The sequence below is a fragment of the Geotrypetes seraphini genome, chromosome 7 (genome assembly GCF_902459505.1).
Source record: "Geotrypetes seraphini chromosome 7, aGeoSer1.1, whole genome shotgun sequence".
Classification (NCBI taxonomy): Eukaryota; Metazoa; Chordata; class Amphibia; order Gymnophiona; family Dermophiidae; genus Geotrypetes; species Geotrypetes seraphini.
The window spans coordinates 31,009,275-31,026,282 of NC_047090.1; the positions used below are offsets into that span (position 1 = coordinate 31,009,275).

At 41.9% G+C, this 17,008-nt stretch overlaps 1 protein-coding gene across 3 annotated transcripts in view; it reads right to left on the minus strand.

The window, feature by feature from the left end:
* Nucleotides 1-9,609: 9,609 nt before the first annotated feature.
* The window catches only part of PLEKHG7 (pleckstrin homology and RhoGEF domain containing G7), a 102,018-nt gene continuing 94,619 nt past the window's right edge, over nucleotides 9,610-17,008 (minus strand). For all 3 annotated transcript variants that reach the window (XM_033953503.1, XM_033953504.1, XM_033953501.1), the window contains exons 15-17: nucleotides 16,015-16,168; nucleotides 10,859-10,956; nucleotides 9,610-10,282 (exon numbers count right to left, since the gene is read on the minus strand). In XM_033953503.1, coding sequence (XP_033809394.1) covers nucleotides 10,175-10,282; nucleotides 10,859-10,956; nucleotides 16,015-16,168 — 360 coding nt within the window. In that variant the 3' untranslated portion in view covers nucleotides 9,610-10,174. The remainder of the gene's footprint in view (nucleotides 10,283-10,858; nucleotides 10,957-16,014; nucleotides 16,169-17,008) is intronic.

The following is a 17,008-nucleotide window of genomic DNA, read 5'->3' on the forward strand; positions in this document are numbered from 1 at the left end:
TCCGGTTGGCCCAGGCGTCTCAGGCCCCACCTGTGGGCGGGATTTGAGCCGCCTGGGCCAATCAAGTCCTAAAGCCATTCAACGGATGGCTGGCCTGTCGGACGAATGGGCTTGGCACCCGTCCATCTGACCAACATTTTTGAAGGTACGGGGTGGGGGTGGGAGGGTCGGCGGGGGGGGCTCTTGCATCGAGGGCAGGAGGGCTTGGGCTCCCTCCTGCCCTGATCATTGGGGGGGAGAAGGGTGGATCGTGGCAGGGGAGATGAGCCGTCTCTTCTGCCGCAATCATTGCTGTAGGGGGTAGGCAGGTTGCTGGGGCCGCTGAGCTGATCGCAGCAGCCACGATCAGCTCAGCGGCCCCTTTTCGGCACTTATACGTTTTGACTTAGACCAAGTCAAAACAGGTATAAGTGCCGACTAGGCAACCTGCCTAAAGTTTTGGTTATACCTGCTTCACGCCTAGGTGTAGGTCGTCCCACCTCCTGCCCTTTCCCCTCCTCTAAAAACGCCTCTTTTCTCTCTGTGCGTTTAGAGACAGGGGAAAGACCTAAGCTGGTTTTAGATACATCTAAAACCAGCTTTGATTATGGGTACTTGGACGATCAGGTTTTTTGATCGTCCAAGTACCCATTTAGGCCACTTTTTAGACGTTTTTTGTAAGGGGGTTTTGATTATGAGCCCCGTAGATTTTATTTTGCCTTTTCAAAATGTATTTGAAGTGTCCAGAAAATGATTGCCTCATGTACCTATAGTTTGAGCATTGTCTGTGCCATCACTGATATTTCTGTGAGTTAGTGTATAAATCTACATGAATCATTGAGGCAGACTATGCTGGTATATTAGGCTAGAAAGCCCTTTTTTCTGATGCCAATTGTTTAAGAAGCTGGGCTCATTAGATAAGTATATTACAATTACAATCTATAAATAGAAAGCTCTTGTTTAGATGAGTGCAAATACTTTGTCTGAGTTGCCATTTTGTAAAGAAAATTATATTCAACAAAACATCTTTGTTTAAAACTACCTCTCAATGTGAAATTCATTGGGTTTGCTCCAGCTGAATAGGGTTTCTTCAAGTTGTAGAGAATGCCAAATTGATAGCATCTCAGCCCCCCTTCCCATCACATCTCTATAAAAACAAAAATGTTCTGAGACCCTGTTGACTTAATGGTTTCTCTTTTTTAAAAAATGTGCAATTAGTGTTAACATGAAGCTGTACCTTTGAGCTTATAAACTTATTTACAGCTGCTTACTGTGGGACAGTAGTCCATCCCAGACTTTTACAGTTGTGCAACAGCTGGTTAATATGCAACAATGTATTATAATTCAGTTTACAATGCAAAATAAAGTACCGGTATATGAAACTAATGGTGTTAACCAATGGACTTTGTGCCACATAAAAAAAGGTATTCTTGTCTCTTGTCTGCATCTTGAGGATCAGTTTAATATTGCAGGTGTGAATATTGTGCATAAAACTGACTAGATTCATGAATAATACTGAATTGTATAGAAAAATAGGAAATAAGTTCTTATGCACTAAATAGAATGAATTGAAGTTAAACAGTGCGGTTTTATGAACATGACACTATACATATCTTTAAACTGGATCATATGTTTGCAGAACCTGTAGATATGATTTTGCATGAATGTTTGTTTTTTTTCTTCATAAATTTCTTTGATTTATTTTATTTTTTTATTTTACTTTTTTTTGTTACCAGTCCTGTTTTCAGTGTTGTGTTTACTACTTGTGATCATGTAGTTGTGCCTTATGTGGTGAAAGAGTTTAGTGCAGTATGCACTGTTGTGTCTAAACTCTCCATCTGAAAGGTATCTCTGATTGTTGAAGCAAAACGAGGTCACAGGTTACCTGATTCTGTATGAAGAACAATAGAAGGCTGATATTGAAATGTTACCCTTTTCTAATCTGTACAATGAATAACAAATAAAAAAAAAATCCTTCCAAATTAGCCTGTCATGTCTAATTCTATGTCAAGGAAATTTGAATAAACTTGCAAAGAAAGCCATAGATTTCACAGAAAATTCTTAGTGCAACCTATTTTAGTTAAGGATGAAGATAGATTCTTTCTTTGGTTTCAGTAGAAATTTGAGCTGCTTGATGTCTCTTAATTTCCAATTTTCAAATGCTAATTTGTAGATGAGTTTACTGTATAATTATTTTGAGAAAAAATAGATGGGTTTCTGTGACACATTGGTGTGAAATGCAGTAAAAAATGTTTTCAACTGGTTTATTGCTATTTTATAGTTTTAGCCGAGGGAAATGAGAGAGACTGAATGGCTCAGTTGATTGCACCTGGATTTTAGAGCCTTTCATCTCCTAGGTGGTTCAAACAGTACAGGTCTGAGGTGACTACTTATCTTTCCCATATGAGAGCTGTTTAGCCTATGAGAAATAATTTAGTGACCTCATGGTTTTGGGGAGGTGAAAGATTGCATAGGACTGGAAATGGAATAACTACCTCGCCATAGAAAGGGACACTTCAGCGTAAGGTTGAAATACATTGCTAAGAAATTTTAGGGAGAATGGCATTCTTCTTACATGTGGTATACCCAAACTGTAAATAAATGGATGACTTGGGTTTCCTGTATTGTTAGTCTGGCAAATTTAAATGAGCACAGAATTTCCAGGAAAGAAAATAAATAGGTTCGGGAACCCCCAGCATTAAAGCTGCAGGGCTGATAACATTGGCTAAGGCCTACACAAAGGAGAAGGAGTGAGGTTTTGTGGCTGCCTGTGTGAAACTGTGGAGACAGATTGTTGGAAGAGTTTGTGGAATTTGTAACTGTTGTTAAATTGATGTGCAATTTTGTGTTTGTTTTATTGTAATCCGCTTTGGTTCTAAGTGGAATAGAAATTTTAAAAATAAGAACATAAGAATAGCCTTACTGGGTCAGACCAATGATCTATCAAGCCCAGTAGCCCGTTCTCACAGCCAGTCCAGGTCACTTAGTACCTGGCCAAAACCCAAGGTGTAGCAATATTCCATGCTACCGATACAGGGCAAGCGGTGACTTCCCCCATGTCTCTCAATAACAGACTATGGACTTTTCCTCCAGGAACTTGTCCAAACCTTTCTAAAAACCAGCTACACTGTTGACTCTTACCACTTCCTCTGGCAATGTGTTCCAGAGCTTAACTATTCTCTGAGTGAAAAAAAAATTCCTCCAATTGGTTTTAAAAGTATTTCCATGTAACTTCGAGTGTCCCCTAGTCTTTGTAATTTTTGACGGAGTGAAAAATCGATCCACTTGTACCCGTTCTACTCCACTCAGGATTTTGTAGACTTCAATCATATCTCCCCTCAGCCGTCTCTTTTCCAAGCTGAAGAGCCCTAACCGTTTTAGTCTTTCCTCATACGAGAGGAGTTCCATCCCCTTTATTATTAATAATTATTTATATTCCGTCATACCTTTTCAGTTCAAGATGGTATACAACAAGTGGAGCTGTAAGGACAGCAAAGATACATCAGTTAGATTTGGGAGGGATAGATAGATAAATAGGTGACTGGGAGAAAAGGGGGAAGGGATGTATAAGGCATGGTAGGTTTTAAGCAGAATTGAAGGGTTAGATAAATCTTTCGAACATCTTGGCTGCTCTTCTTTGAACCTTTTCAAGTGCCACTATATTGAGGGTTTTGCTTTTTCAAGGAGAAGGGGGCCTCCCTTTGCACCTACCCCAGAACTTGGGGGTCCTACTGTTCATCCTGGGATGGTGGCTAGCAAGGTGGTACTGGAGTCAATATATGTGGTACATACAATGCACGGAGGTGTGACATGTCTCCTGCTGGTTTCAGTATTACAACCATTGCGCCAGCAGTCACGCTGTCAGCACTGTGATCCCCACAGCAACACAAACAACCCAGGGTCTTGGTTCCTGTGTTAGAATGCTAAGAGAGAGAGAGAGAAAAAAGACTTCTCTCTCACACACACAAGCAAGGATCAATGTAACCCATGAAAGCTTTTGGAAAGCAGGACCTGGTTAGTTTAAAAGGTAACTGAATCCTCATGTCTCTCTTAAAGAATTCCTGTCAGCCTCATGCTTTTTGTTAGGATTCAGATCAAAATTACACAATCAATTATCAATCAACATGTCATCTCACACAATATGTCAGTGGTTACATTACCTTTAGTCATATCAACAAAACCCATTACCATACAGGAAAAATCCTAAATAGGCCCAAGAACTTAATATGATCAGATGTGATGATATAGTCTCATAAAAGCCATCATTAGTATATTACATACTAGAGCATATTTGAACTTGTATACCCATCACCCATTCTGCATCTAAAGGCCATTCTGTTTTTAAAGGCTCTGTTCCCTTTCTAGATTGCCTAATAACCTTTGTTTATATTGTTCAAATTAACCTTAAAGTTTCTGGAAATGTCCAGAATGTACATTTCATAAGCAAGCAGTTTTAAATCTTTATCAGAGCTCAAAGCAATAAAACTGTAAACAATTTAATCAACATAACATTTCATTTTAAGGGACAATCAAGGCTATAAGCATAACATTCCCAAGGTTATGATTCTACAGCAAAAACTCTGCTCTTATGACTAACATTTCACAGTGTATGCAAAATTCAGCTCTCAAAACCTTTATAGATATATGCAGTCCCCCCCTCCCCCCCCGAATCTGCAGTTTCAGTACATGTGGATTCAGTTATTCGCAAATTTTTTTTTAAACAAAACTCTGCATCGGACCTTCCCCAGATCTTCCCTGATGGTCTAGCGGCGATGCGAGGCAGGATTGATCATTGTCCGGGACACAGGAGGGAGGCGTGGGTGGGTTAGAGCTGGCCCTAAAAATTATCCACAAGTTTTCAATATTCATGGGCCGGCTTTTCCCCTAACCCCCGTGAATATTGAGGTTCTGTATATTTTCTGCAGGGACCCTTAATCTTCACCTAAACCCCATTGTGCCCATCAGCCCTGCCTTCCTTCCCTTTTGATCCCTTACCCACAGGGGATAACACATGTTGCCCTATCTCTCCGTCTCAAGTTGAGAGAAAGTTCAGGACAGTCTAGGGGCAATTTGGATACTTTGTTGGAGCATTAGATGTACTTCAGACCTCAAAAAGAGGTCACTGCTCATCTTCCACATGGAACACCCACATTGGAGGAAACAACAGATGCCCACTAAGATAGCTATAATACAAAATGTCCTCCCCCTTGTGTTGGAGCAGTTACCGCCGCTACTGGCGCTCAAACCCGCGCTACACATTAGTAAAGGAGGGGGTTAGTTTGTAAGCGGGGAAAATGTTTTTTAAATAAATAAAAATAAAATGTTTAAACGATTGTAAACTGCTTTGACCAGAGGAATTTCAGCATAGCAAGTACTGTAATAAATAAATATTCTGAATGGGGTTAGAACTTTCATGGGTGACACTACCTCAAGGGTTGGTGTGACTTAGTGACTCCATGGGCCAAGCTAAGACTGATATTATTGCTTGTTGGTTGTTGCTACATAGGAGGCTAGATCATTACTGATTAGCCTGCAGGGGTGTGTTAAAAAGATTGCTCTGGATAGTTTCTTTGGCACATTGCTATTTGGTATATGTTAAGTGACTGTTAAATGAGTTCTGTTATAGAAATGAATAAAGGTTCAGCCAATACATTGCCACATTAATGGGTAAAATGTCCTGGGTTTTGTGTACTATTTCTGGCCTGACGTGAATGAATAGTCAGCAGCATGGAAATGCTAGTTCCAATGTTTGTGACTGAAAAAAAAAAAAAAAATATTCAAGTGATGTCTACTAGAGAATGACTTGGGGACAAATTTTTCCCTGTCCCTGTGAGAACTCAATTTCCCCATCCCAACCTCGAGTTGTGTCACTGTTCCTGCCCCATTTCTGTAAGCTCTGCCTTAGCCGCTCAAGCCTTAGACACTTATTTTAAATTGCAGATGAGGACGGAGCTTAGGATTATCCCAGGTCAAGCAGGCAGCTTATTCTCACATGTGGGTGACGTCATCCACGGAGCCTGGATGCGACAGCTTTGTAAGCAATCTTGCTTGAAGAAACTCAGAAGTTTTGAGTCTGCCTCACCGCGCATGTGCGAGTGCCTTCCCGCCCAGCACAGGGCGCGTCTCTTCAGTTCTCTGCAGAGCCGAGAAGTCAGTATTTGACACTCTGCGCTGAACTTGGTTCACTTTGTGCCTTCTCTCACCACAGCTCGTGTTTTATTTCTTTATTACCGTGTCGTGTGTTTCTTTTATTACGATTTAAAAAAAAAGAAAAGTAGAATTCTTCGTCGTTTTTTTGTCGAGTGACGGCGGGCATTGCCACACGCCTTCAGCCTGCGGGCTTCGATTTTGTGGCAGCTATTTTTCCTTTTATGTCCCGGCCGGTCACAGGCTTTAAGAACTGTAGCCAGTGCCAGCATGCGATCTCCCTCACTGGCCCACACTGCTGGTGCCTTCATTGTTTGGGGCCTGACCATTGCCTGGAGTCATGCGTTCGCTGTGCTACCCTTCAACCTCGAGCCCTTAAATGTTATCTAGTGCAAGTGGAGAAGATTTTCGCTATGGAAACCCCCCACTCCAGCCTTGATCAAGCCTGCCAAGGGGTATCCTCCTGCTTCTACGACCTCGACTCTCAACAGACCTTCCTCGTTTCAGGTCAGATACTCAGCAGATGCTTCCAGCAGTAGTTCTCAAACTGCCAAGAAGCATTCCTCCAAGCCGAAGCATCCTTCCTATTCGTCCTCGGAGCCTTTAGCCTCAGCAAGTGGTCCAGTTTCAGATTCGGATCCACAATTGCAGGCTACCATCCAGACCATTTTGGAACGGGAGTTTGTTCAGTTACTGAGCAAATATAGTCCTTCCTCAACTCTGCTTCCTGCAGTCTCACAAGTGGCCGAGTCTTTGCCTGTGCCTCAAGCTGAATCTACACACACTATGCAAGGAGTCCAGTCTTTGTGAGTGTCTGGTCTGGAATCTTCACACTCCATACAAGGAGTTGAGTCTTTGGGAGTGCTTCGAGATACCTCGATCCAAACAACTGAGTCTATGGGGTCTCGTCTTCGATCTACAGCTTCCAGCCCTTTATCCTCACATAAGGCATTGCCCGTTTCGAGGCATAGGGCGAGGCCTCCTCAACCTCAAACACGACCTACTTCCAATGTCACATCAATCTGTTGGAACTCGGAGCGATCTTCAATGCTCTAAAAGCTTTTCAACATCTTCACGACAAAGTAATCCTCATTCGAATGGACAATCAAGTCACTATGTACTATGTCAACAAGCAGGGAGGCACAGGTTCTCTCCCTCTTTGCCAAGAAGCTCTGCAGCTTTGGACTTGGGCTGTCTCTCACAACATCTTCCTGAAAGCTGTCTACATTCAAGGGAAGAACACTTGTCTGGCAGACAAATTGAGTCGCCTTCTACAACCTCGTCGCCTCTTCATCACATCTTCTCTCTGTGAGGGACCCCTCAGATAGACCTCTTCACGTCTCCCCACAACAACAAATTACCTCAATTCTGCTCAAGGATATACTCTCCTCACCGCATGGAGGCGGATGCTTTTCTACTGGAATAGACGAATCTTTTTCTGTATGCATTCCCTCCATTCCCTCTCATTCTCAAAACTCTTGTCAAGCTCAAGAATGATCTTGCCACCATGATTCTAATAGCTCCTCGGTGGCCCAGGCAACCCTGGTTCTCCCTTCTTCTTCAACTCAGCAGCAGGGAGCCATACCTTCTACCAGTTTTTCCATCTCTGCTTACACAGAGTCAGGGATCTCTACTTCATCCCAACCTGCAGCCTCTACACTTGACAGTTTGGTACCTCTCAACATAACTCCTCTTCAGTTTTATTAACCTGTTCGGGACATTTTAGAGGCTTCCAGAAAACCTGCCACTAGACAATGCTACCACCAAAAATGAACTAGATTTTCTGTGGTTCATCTCTCACAACAAGGAGCCTCAAGCTACCTCCTTGTCTTCCATCTTGGATTATCTTCTGCACTTATCTATAAACTACCTCTGGCCTCAAGTCCATTCGAGGCCATCTTAGTGCAATTGCTGCTTTCCATCAGCCTATCGAAGGGAAACCCCTTTCTGCTCATCCTATGGTTTCCAGATTTATGAAAGGTCTTTTCCATGTCAAACCACCTCACAAACCGCCTCCAGTGGTTTGGGATCATAGTGTTGTTCTTGCTCAATTGATGAAGCTTCCTTTTGAACCAGTGGCTACAGCTCATCTCAAATACCTCACTTGGAAAGTGGTGTTTCTCATTGCTCTCACATCTGCTCGAAGAGTCAGTGAGCTACAAGCTTTAGTTGCTGATCCACCTTTCACAGTTTTCCATCAAGACAAGGTGGTCCTCCATACTCATCCTAAATTCTTACCAAAAGTGGTTTCAGAATTTCATCTCAATCAATCCATTATACTTCTAGTGTTTTTTCCAAGACCTCATTCTCATCCTGGAGAATCAGCTCTTCATACCCTGGACTGTAAACATGCTTTGGCCTTCTACTTAGAACGCACCAAACCACACAGATCTGCTCCTCAACTTTTTGTCTCCTTCAATCCAAACAAGTTGGGACATCCGATTTCTAAGCGAACCATCTCCAACTGGATGGCTGCTTGTATCTCTTTCTGCTAGGCTGCTTGTATCTCTTTCTGCTATGCTCAGGCTGGACTGCATCTACAGAGTCGAGTCACAGCCCACAAAGTCAGAGCTATGACGGCTTCAGTAGCTTTCCTCAGATCCACTTCTATTAAGGAAATATGCAAAGCTGCCACCTGGTCCTCGGTTCATACTTTCACCTCTCATTATTGTCTGGATGCTTTCTCCAGACAGGATAGCCATTTTGGCCAGGCAGTATTACAAAATTTATTCTCCTGAATTGCCAATATTCCCACCATCCCATTCTGGTTAGCTTGGAGGTCACCCACATGTGAGAATAGGCTGCCTGCTTGTCCTGGGATAAAGCACAGTTACTTACTGTAACAGGTGTTATCCAGGGACAGCAGGCAGCTATTCTCACAACCCACCTACCTCCCCTGGAGAGAACGAGAGCCAGAAGGCCTTGAGCATGTGCAGATGCTCAAGGCCCATCCTAGGCAAGAGGCGGGATCTTTCTTTAAATGGCACCGGCACACAGCAGATGGGGTGAGGAGCTTGTTTGGGCAGGCGGGTGGATGCCACTTCCAGCATGGGGGTGCGATGCGGTTCTCGCACGGGGGGCTTTCGGGGGCAGGGGGGTGATGCCAGTTCAAGCGGGGGGGGGGGGGATGCTCGTTTAGCGAGTTAAGGTTTGCGGAAGTGTTTAGCTCGTCTTGCAAAACACTCGCAAACCGGGTTACTCACAAACTGAGGTTCCACTGTATATCATATCAGTTTATAGATATATTTCCACTGTTTCTCCAAATAAAGAAAAAGATAGGTTTTGCTTTTGTATTTATTTATTAGTTGTACACATCCAAATTAAGAAATTTAGCACATATAAAACTTTTACAAGGCGTTAAAGAAAATTTGAAATGAAAAATAAGTTAAATCTTTGTAACTAGAAAAGGTTCATGAAAATCTGGAGAGATTAAAACAGCTTTTCAAGATGGATTATTCAAATACTAATTTGTTTCAAGCCACCTTCTTTAATCTTAATCCTGGTCAATATCATTTTTTGCTCAAAATGTATTTTTTTTTTTTTTTCTTTTTTTAACATTTTTTGGTATGAAATGTGTGTAACCTGGACCATGGCCACCCTCTGTTTTTAATTCCTTTTCTGAGTCGTACGTGAGCTTTACCTATAAATCTGGATGCTCAATTGGGTGGGGTGGTCTGATTTACATTGGAGGGCCCGGCCGCTGAAATGTTCTCAGCCCAACCAACAAAGTTGTGGCAGTCTCCATCAAGTGCTATACCCTTAGTCCTGTGATTTTCCACTTTATTCCTTCCATATTTTTCCAATGGAAAGAAAAAAAAAGTAGAAAATCACTGGGCTGTGTGTATAATCCTCCATGGAGGCTGCCCCAACTTTGTTGGTTGAGCTGAGAACTTTTCAATGGCCCTTTGGAGAGTTATAATGGGACAACAGTTAAATAGGTAGAGCTTTCAGAAGCTATAAACAATGATTTATTGAAAATAACCCTACCCTCTGTTATGATGGTTTAACAAACTTTTTTAAAAATATCTTTGAGTGATGCTTCAATCACTTAAATTTCAGTAGATTCTGTTGATAAACAGAAGATGGAAGATCTCTTGTTTTCATATGTTTCTGTATAACTTGAAATTGCAGTTTCTATCTGAGACATCCATATCTTCTAAAAAATAATAATAAAAAAATAAGACATTAGTTAATACATAATAAAACTGCCACCCACATTTTTATTTTTTTTTCAGTTTTTTAATCATCCTTTTAACAGAGCTGCCAAATTACCCCATTCCATGAGGGAGCCCTTTTAGCCAGTCCTATTCTTAAATTAAGCACTGTGGTATTTGTGGTCCCTCATTGAAATCAGCCCTGCAGGTCCATATTGCATGCATCAGAATAGGATTGTTAGAAATCTAGGACTGGCCTTAAATTTTCCTCATGTTCTAGTTACAGTAGTAATTTATGACCAAAATGATTTTCATTAGCAAACAGTTATGTATTTTGCTTATTGCAGGTTTCCGGCTCTCACTGTGTCTTGTCTATGGCCCAGATTCACTAAAGATAGGGAGTCAATTGCTGTTGGCTGATTTTAAAACAGAGATTGATTCACTATCTTCTTTGCATGGAGGTGCCTCAAAAGCAACTGAGTTGGGGCAGAGCCCTGACAGTAGTGTAAAGAAATAAGTTGACTTACTGGACCTTCCTAGAATAAAAGCAGAAGAAATGAACACCAGTAAGTACTAACCTTCATGGCCTCTGTGTGTGCTTGTAGTAAGAAGACTGCTATACACTGTTGATATCTGTTTTCATGCTGTATTAAGAAAGCATGTTGCAGCCCGTACACTGTAAAGAGAGATTTTTCTGTACATTAAAAAAACCCAGTTGATAGTTTTTTTCTCGGCACTGAACATAAAATTTCTTCTACCATATGCTGTCAATGTGTGTGTTATGGGATTTTTTATTTTTATTTTTTGTAAACACACTGATAATACACAATAAAGATGGTGAGCGGGACCCACTGTAACATTTCCAAAATAAAAAAAGATCCAACTATTCAAAGCATAAGGTGTAAAAAAGGAGGGAGGAAAAGGATCTCGGAAAATGGCTTGGTGACAGAGAATAAACCTCAGCCAAGTCCGATAAGGTTCCATATTTCATTCATTGATCCTGAAAAAACTCTTCCCTTCCTTTTTTATTCTAGTTCTTATAATTCTTTCTTCCTTTTACTATTAATTTTTATAAAATCTACTCCACTGAGTCTTCTCTTAAAACTATATTTGTTTGCATTACTTTTCAATGTATCTTCAAATTTACTTATCTCAAATGTTGCAGGCAGCCACAATGTTAGGACTGGAAATATTGTATATTCACTAATCAAGAAGGAGAGTGGTTTAATAACATTTTTTTAAAAAATCTGAACTAGACAACCCACTGTAGGGTTTAGCCAGCTTTCAATATTCTAATCTCAATTTTAATAATCTCACTTTCTCTGATCAGTATGGGGTAGCCATATATATCCCCCCCCCACCTCCCCCATTTTACAAAACCTTAACATGGTTTTTAGCACTGGCTGCAGTGATAACAGCTCTGACGCTCATAGAATTCCTATGAGTGTTGGAGCTGTTACTGCCGTGGCCAGTGCTAAGGTTTTATAAAAGGGAGGATAGTGTATTAAAGACACTTTTGCTCCCCAATCTTTAATAATAGGCATAAAAACCTCCCCTTATTTTTCTTATATGCTTTCCATAAATGTTTAAAATTCTAAAAAAACAAATAGATTCATATAACAGCATAAGAGAAAGAGAAAGAGGAAGCAGAATAATCTGTTGAATTGTTCCAGGTATGAGAGCAGCTTTGAAGAAAAATATTCCGACTCGGCAGCAAGCGGGCTGTGAAACACTGACAGCATTGGAGTTTGAATAAGATTGTGGGATCCAGACAAGATTACATGTTTTCTGCAGGGGGAGATCATGCCTGACTAACTTATTGCACTTCTTGGAGGGAATTAACAAACGGACAGAGGAGACCCCATAGACATCATATACCTAGATTTCCAGAAAGCCTTTGACAAGATGCCTCATGAACGTCTGCTCCGGAAACTGAAGAACCATGGGGTGGACGGAGACGTACATAGATGGATCAGAAACTGGTTAGCGGGTAGGAAAGAAGGGCCACTACTCGGACTGGAGGAAGGTCACGTGTGGTGTTCCGCAGGGTTCGGTGCTTGGGCCGCTGCAAATAGGGACAAAGTGTAAGATAATAAAATTTGCGGACGACACCAAATTATTTAGTGGAGCTCGGACTAAAGAGGACTGCTAAGAATTACAAAGGGACTTGAACAAACTAGGGGAATGGGCAATGAGATGACAGATGAAGTTCAATGTTGAAGTGTAAAGTACTGCAAGTGGGAAGCAGAAACCTGAGGTACAACTATACGATGGGAGGGATGTTATTGAATGAGAGTACCCAAGAAAGGGACTTGGAGGTAATGGTGGACATGACAATGAAGCCGACAGCACAGTGCGCAGCGGCCGCTAAGAGAGTGAATAGAATGCTAGGTATAATCAAGAAGGGTATTACAACCAGAACGAAAGAAGTTATCCTGCCGTTGTATCGGGCGATGGTGCGCCGCATCTGGAGTACTGTGTCCAATATTGGTCTCCGTACTTTAAAAAGGATATGGCATTACTCGAGAGGGTTCAGATGAGAGCGACACGTCTGATAAAAGGAATGGAAAACCTTTCATATGCTGAGAGATTGGAGAAACTGGGTCTCTTCCCTGGAGAAGAGGAGACTTAGAGGGGATATGATAGAGACTTACAAGATCATGAAGGGCATAGAGAGAGTAGAGAGGGACAGATTCTTCAAACTTTCAAAAAATAAAAGAACAAGAGGGCATTCGGAAAAGTTGAAAGGGGACAGATTCAAAACAAATGCTAGCAAGTTCTTCTTTAGCCAACGTGTGGTGGACACCTAGAATGCGCTTCCAGAGGAAGTAATAGGGCAGAGTACGGTACTGGGGTTTAAGAAAGGATTGGACAATTTCCTGCTGGAAAAGGGGATAGAAGGGTATAGATAGAGATTACTGCACAGGTCCTGGACCTGTTGGGCTGCCGCGTGAGCAGGCTGCTGGGCACGATGGACCTCAGGTCTGACCCAGCGGAGGCATTGCTTATGTTCTTATGTTATGTTCTTATGAACCGTGAGTCAAGATGCTATGTGGATGATTTAAAAGCTAAGTGGAACTTTCTCTTAGACTGTTATATGAATCTATTGTATTTGTGTTTTGGAATTTTGAACAGTTATGAAAAGCAATCTATATAAAATTGGATGTAGGTTCCAGCATAACTCTGAAATGCATGGACAGATTTCAATTAAACTTGGTATACATATCACTTATTATCTAGGGGGAAATACTGTGTGTGGGAGGGAAGGGGCTTTATATAGATGGAGCTGTATTGACCAATTGTGTGAAGCTTTGGAAATGATGTCACAAGGAGTTGGGCTGTTATTACTGTAACAATGCCTCCAAGGAGACATAAGGCAATTGGCCAAGTGCAATCAAAGGCTAAAAAAATGAACCACCAGCATACACAAGAAAATCCTGAGGAGAGGAATACAAGACTTGCAATGCTGCGTGACAGAGATGCTACATCTAGAGCTTCAGGAATAGTCTAGTAGTATGAGGCCTTCAGAGACAATACAGCAGCGTGAGGCCAATTTTATTCCTTTTTCTATTTCTAGAATAAATAAATACCTGGGCAATGCCGGGAAATCAGCTAGTGTGTATCTATATATATATATATATATATATATATATATATATATATAACTAAACTAAACTAAGCTTTAGGTTTATATACCGCATCTTCTCCACTGAAGTGGAGCTCGACACGGTTTACAGAGTTTAAAAAATATGGGAAGAGAAAGAGTTTACAAAGCATAAAAAGAGGGGATGTAATCAGGAGAAGAGATTATTATATGCTAGAGAAAAGCCAGGTTTTCAGTTGTTTTCGGAATAGTTGGAGGGAGTCCATGTTCCGCAGCGGGACAGTGAGGTCGTTCCAGAGGCCGGTGATTTTGGAGAGGAAGGATCTACCCAGTTTACCTGCATGGAGGATGCCGTGTAGAGAGGGGAAGGATAGTTTATGTCTGTGGGCAGATCTGGTATTATTTTTTATTTTTTTATTTAGTATATAAAAGCTGGTTTCACTAGTAGCCTGAGTACAGGTCGGCTCTCCCCCACCGCCGAGATCCTTTCCACCTGGTACCTGGTAGTTGGTGTCGGGACGAGGAAGGATAGAGGGATTAGGGAGGTTTTTATGCCAGTGATTAAAGATTGGGGAGCAGTGTGTATGGCTACCCCTGTTTTTAAGGCTTTTTGAGATTATTAAAATTAAGAAATTAGAATATTGATGGCTGGCTGAATTCTACAGTGGGTTGTCTATTTTTTTGGAAACAATATTCCACAATGATGATACAATAAAGAATCAAACTAAGCATTCCTGAAAGAAACCATGTGATCAATGGTTCTTTTTATTTATGTGCTTAAGTCTAAGAAAAAGTACTAGCATATACACCACACAGTATGCCCAATTTCTTCTTATATATGAGTTTCATTGATGACTGGGTTGACTGGCCTTACATGCAGACTCTATCTGTCGCCTTGAGCCTGTATAGGTATGTGCGACTCACAAATGGAAGATTAGATTAGATTTAGGGTTTCTTTTATTGTTTAACCCTGTGATAGCATTCTGAAGAAATGAGTTTTGTAGTTATCGCCTTTGCACTTGAGAATTATGGCTTGTGACTAATAGGGGTCCGGACAGCTTTTCAAAACCCGGCACTTTGTCTGGGTTTTGAAAAGCTTCCTGTGAAAAATCGCATCGGGAAAGGGCATCCGCACAAGGGTGGATGTAGCACGGTAACATCACGCGCATGTGTGGATGCTATCTGGGGACGGGGCTGGGGGGGTGGAACTAATTTTCCCATCCTGGCAAGTTCTTTTCCTACCACTGCCCCATTCCTGCAAGCACTGCCCTCATCTGCACAAGCTTCACACACTTTAAAATTGTAAGTGTTCGAGATTTGTGCAGTTAAGACAGAGCTTACAGGAATGGGACAGGGACCATGACAGAACCTACGGGGATGGAAAAATTTGTCCCCCATGTCATTCTCTACTCACAACCTCTGGGTGCAGAGGCAGCAGCTCAGCCAGTAAGCCACATCTTCAGTCTGTCCCAGTATGGCAATTCTTATGTGAGCTAGTACAATCAAGCCATTGTGACATCATCAATGAGGCTGGCTCGTAGGCATTGGTGGAATGAGACATTATGACATTGCAATCTGAGCTCTGGAATGTTGCTACTCTTTGTGTGTTTCTGCCAGGTACTTGGGACCTGGGTTGGCCACTGTTGAAAACAGGATACTAGGCTTGATGAAAGGGAATGGGGGCTTGTATACTGCCTTTTTGTGGCTTTTCAAAGTGGTGGGCACTGGAGGATTAAGTGACTTGCCACAAGGAGCTGCACTGGACTTTGATCTCACAACCTCTAGGTTTAGAGGCAGCATCTCTACCAGTGAGCCACACCTTTCCCATTATAACCAGCAAAGAATAGATGCTGGTTTTGTACTGGTTAAATTAGTTGAAAGAATAATTAAAGGTTGTATACTGTGGTATAGAACCATTTGTTAAAATGGATAAGAGCTTTTTGAGGTGTTGGAGAGCATACCAGTGTATCTTGGAAAGGAGAAAGCTCAAAAATGCAAGGAAAGTAAAATGTGACTTGACAGAATTATCTATGATCTTTAAACGTTTTAAAGTTGTTGCCATACAGCACTTAAAATAAGCCTCTAACATTAAGAGCTTAGAGAATGTCAAGTGCACCGTTACAACTCTACCTGTCACATGAAGTGGATCAATGTTTTTGAGCATCAGCCGATCGAGAGGAATGGGCTGGTCTATAACTTTGCAAAAACCACCTTCTTTTATCAAAGCTTGCAGAGCAGGAGCAAGTGAGGGGGATGTGGGCCCTGTTTCAGCGCCCCCCAATTTCTGCAAAAGTGGAGAAAGCAAAAGGACTTACATAGCTGGCGCAAGGACTCTGCTACCATCCATTCACATCTGAATACATGCTGATCCTTTTTGTTGCCGCTCTACCCTTGTGATATAAATTAGCATGCTGCTTATACCTGGAGGTTTTAGTTATGTTTCTGTGCAGTTCTAGGAGCTGCATTAGTCTAGGAGAAAACTGAAGTTACACCTCTGATGTCAGTTCAACACTGTCAGGAGTAAGCTTTGCTTTACATTCCTTCTGCTTTTTCAGAAGGCACTTTATTCAGGCCAACCCACTTATCTTTCATCTCATCTATTCCCTTAGCACCCTAATATAGCATCCCACAAACTTTGTGCACCGATGTCGACATGCATGTATGATGGCATCACATTGATGCATGCACGAAGGCCCTCCAGATGTGCCCTGAACTGCCAGTGAGTTCTTTTCCTGCCCTGCCCCATTCCTGCAAGCTCTGTCCTCATCTGCACAAGCCTCAAACAATTTAAAATCATGTGTTCGACACTTGTGCGGTTAAGGCAGAGCATATAGGAATGGGGTGGGGATGGGACATGGAAATTGAGTTCCTGCAGGGACAGGACAAATTTGTCCCCGTGCCATTCTCTAAAACCAAGCAGAACCAGAACAGGATGGAGGAGAAAGGCAGAGCATACAGGAATGGGGCAGGGACTGGGGACGAGACAGGAAATTGAGTTCCTACAGGGACAAATTTGTCCTCGTGTCATTCTCTAATACCAAACAGAACCAGCAAAAGTACAGATGGAGATGTATCAATTGAGACTTTATTAGGTTTCAGAAAACGAACAACTGACTAACATGGC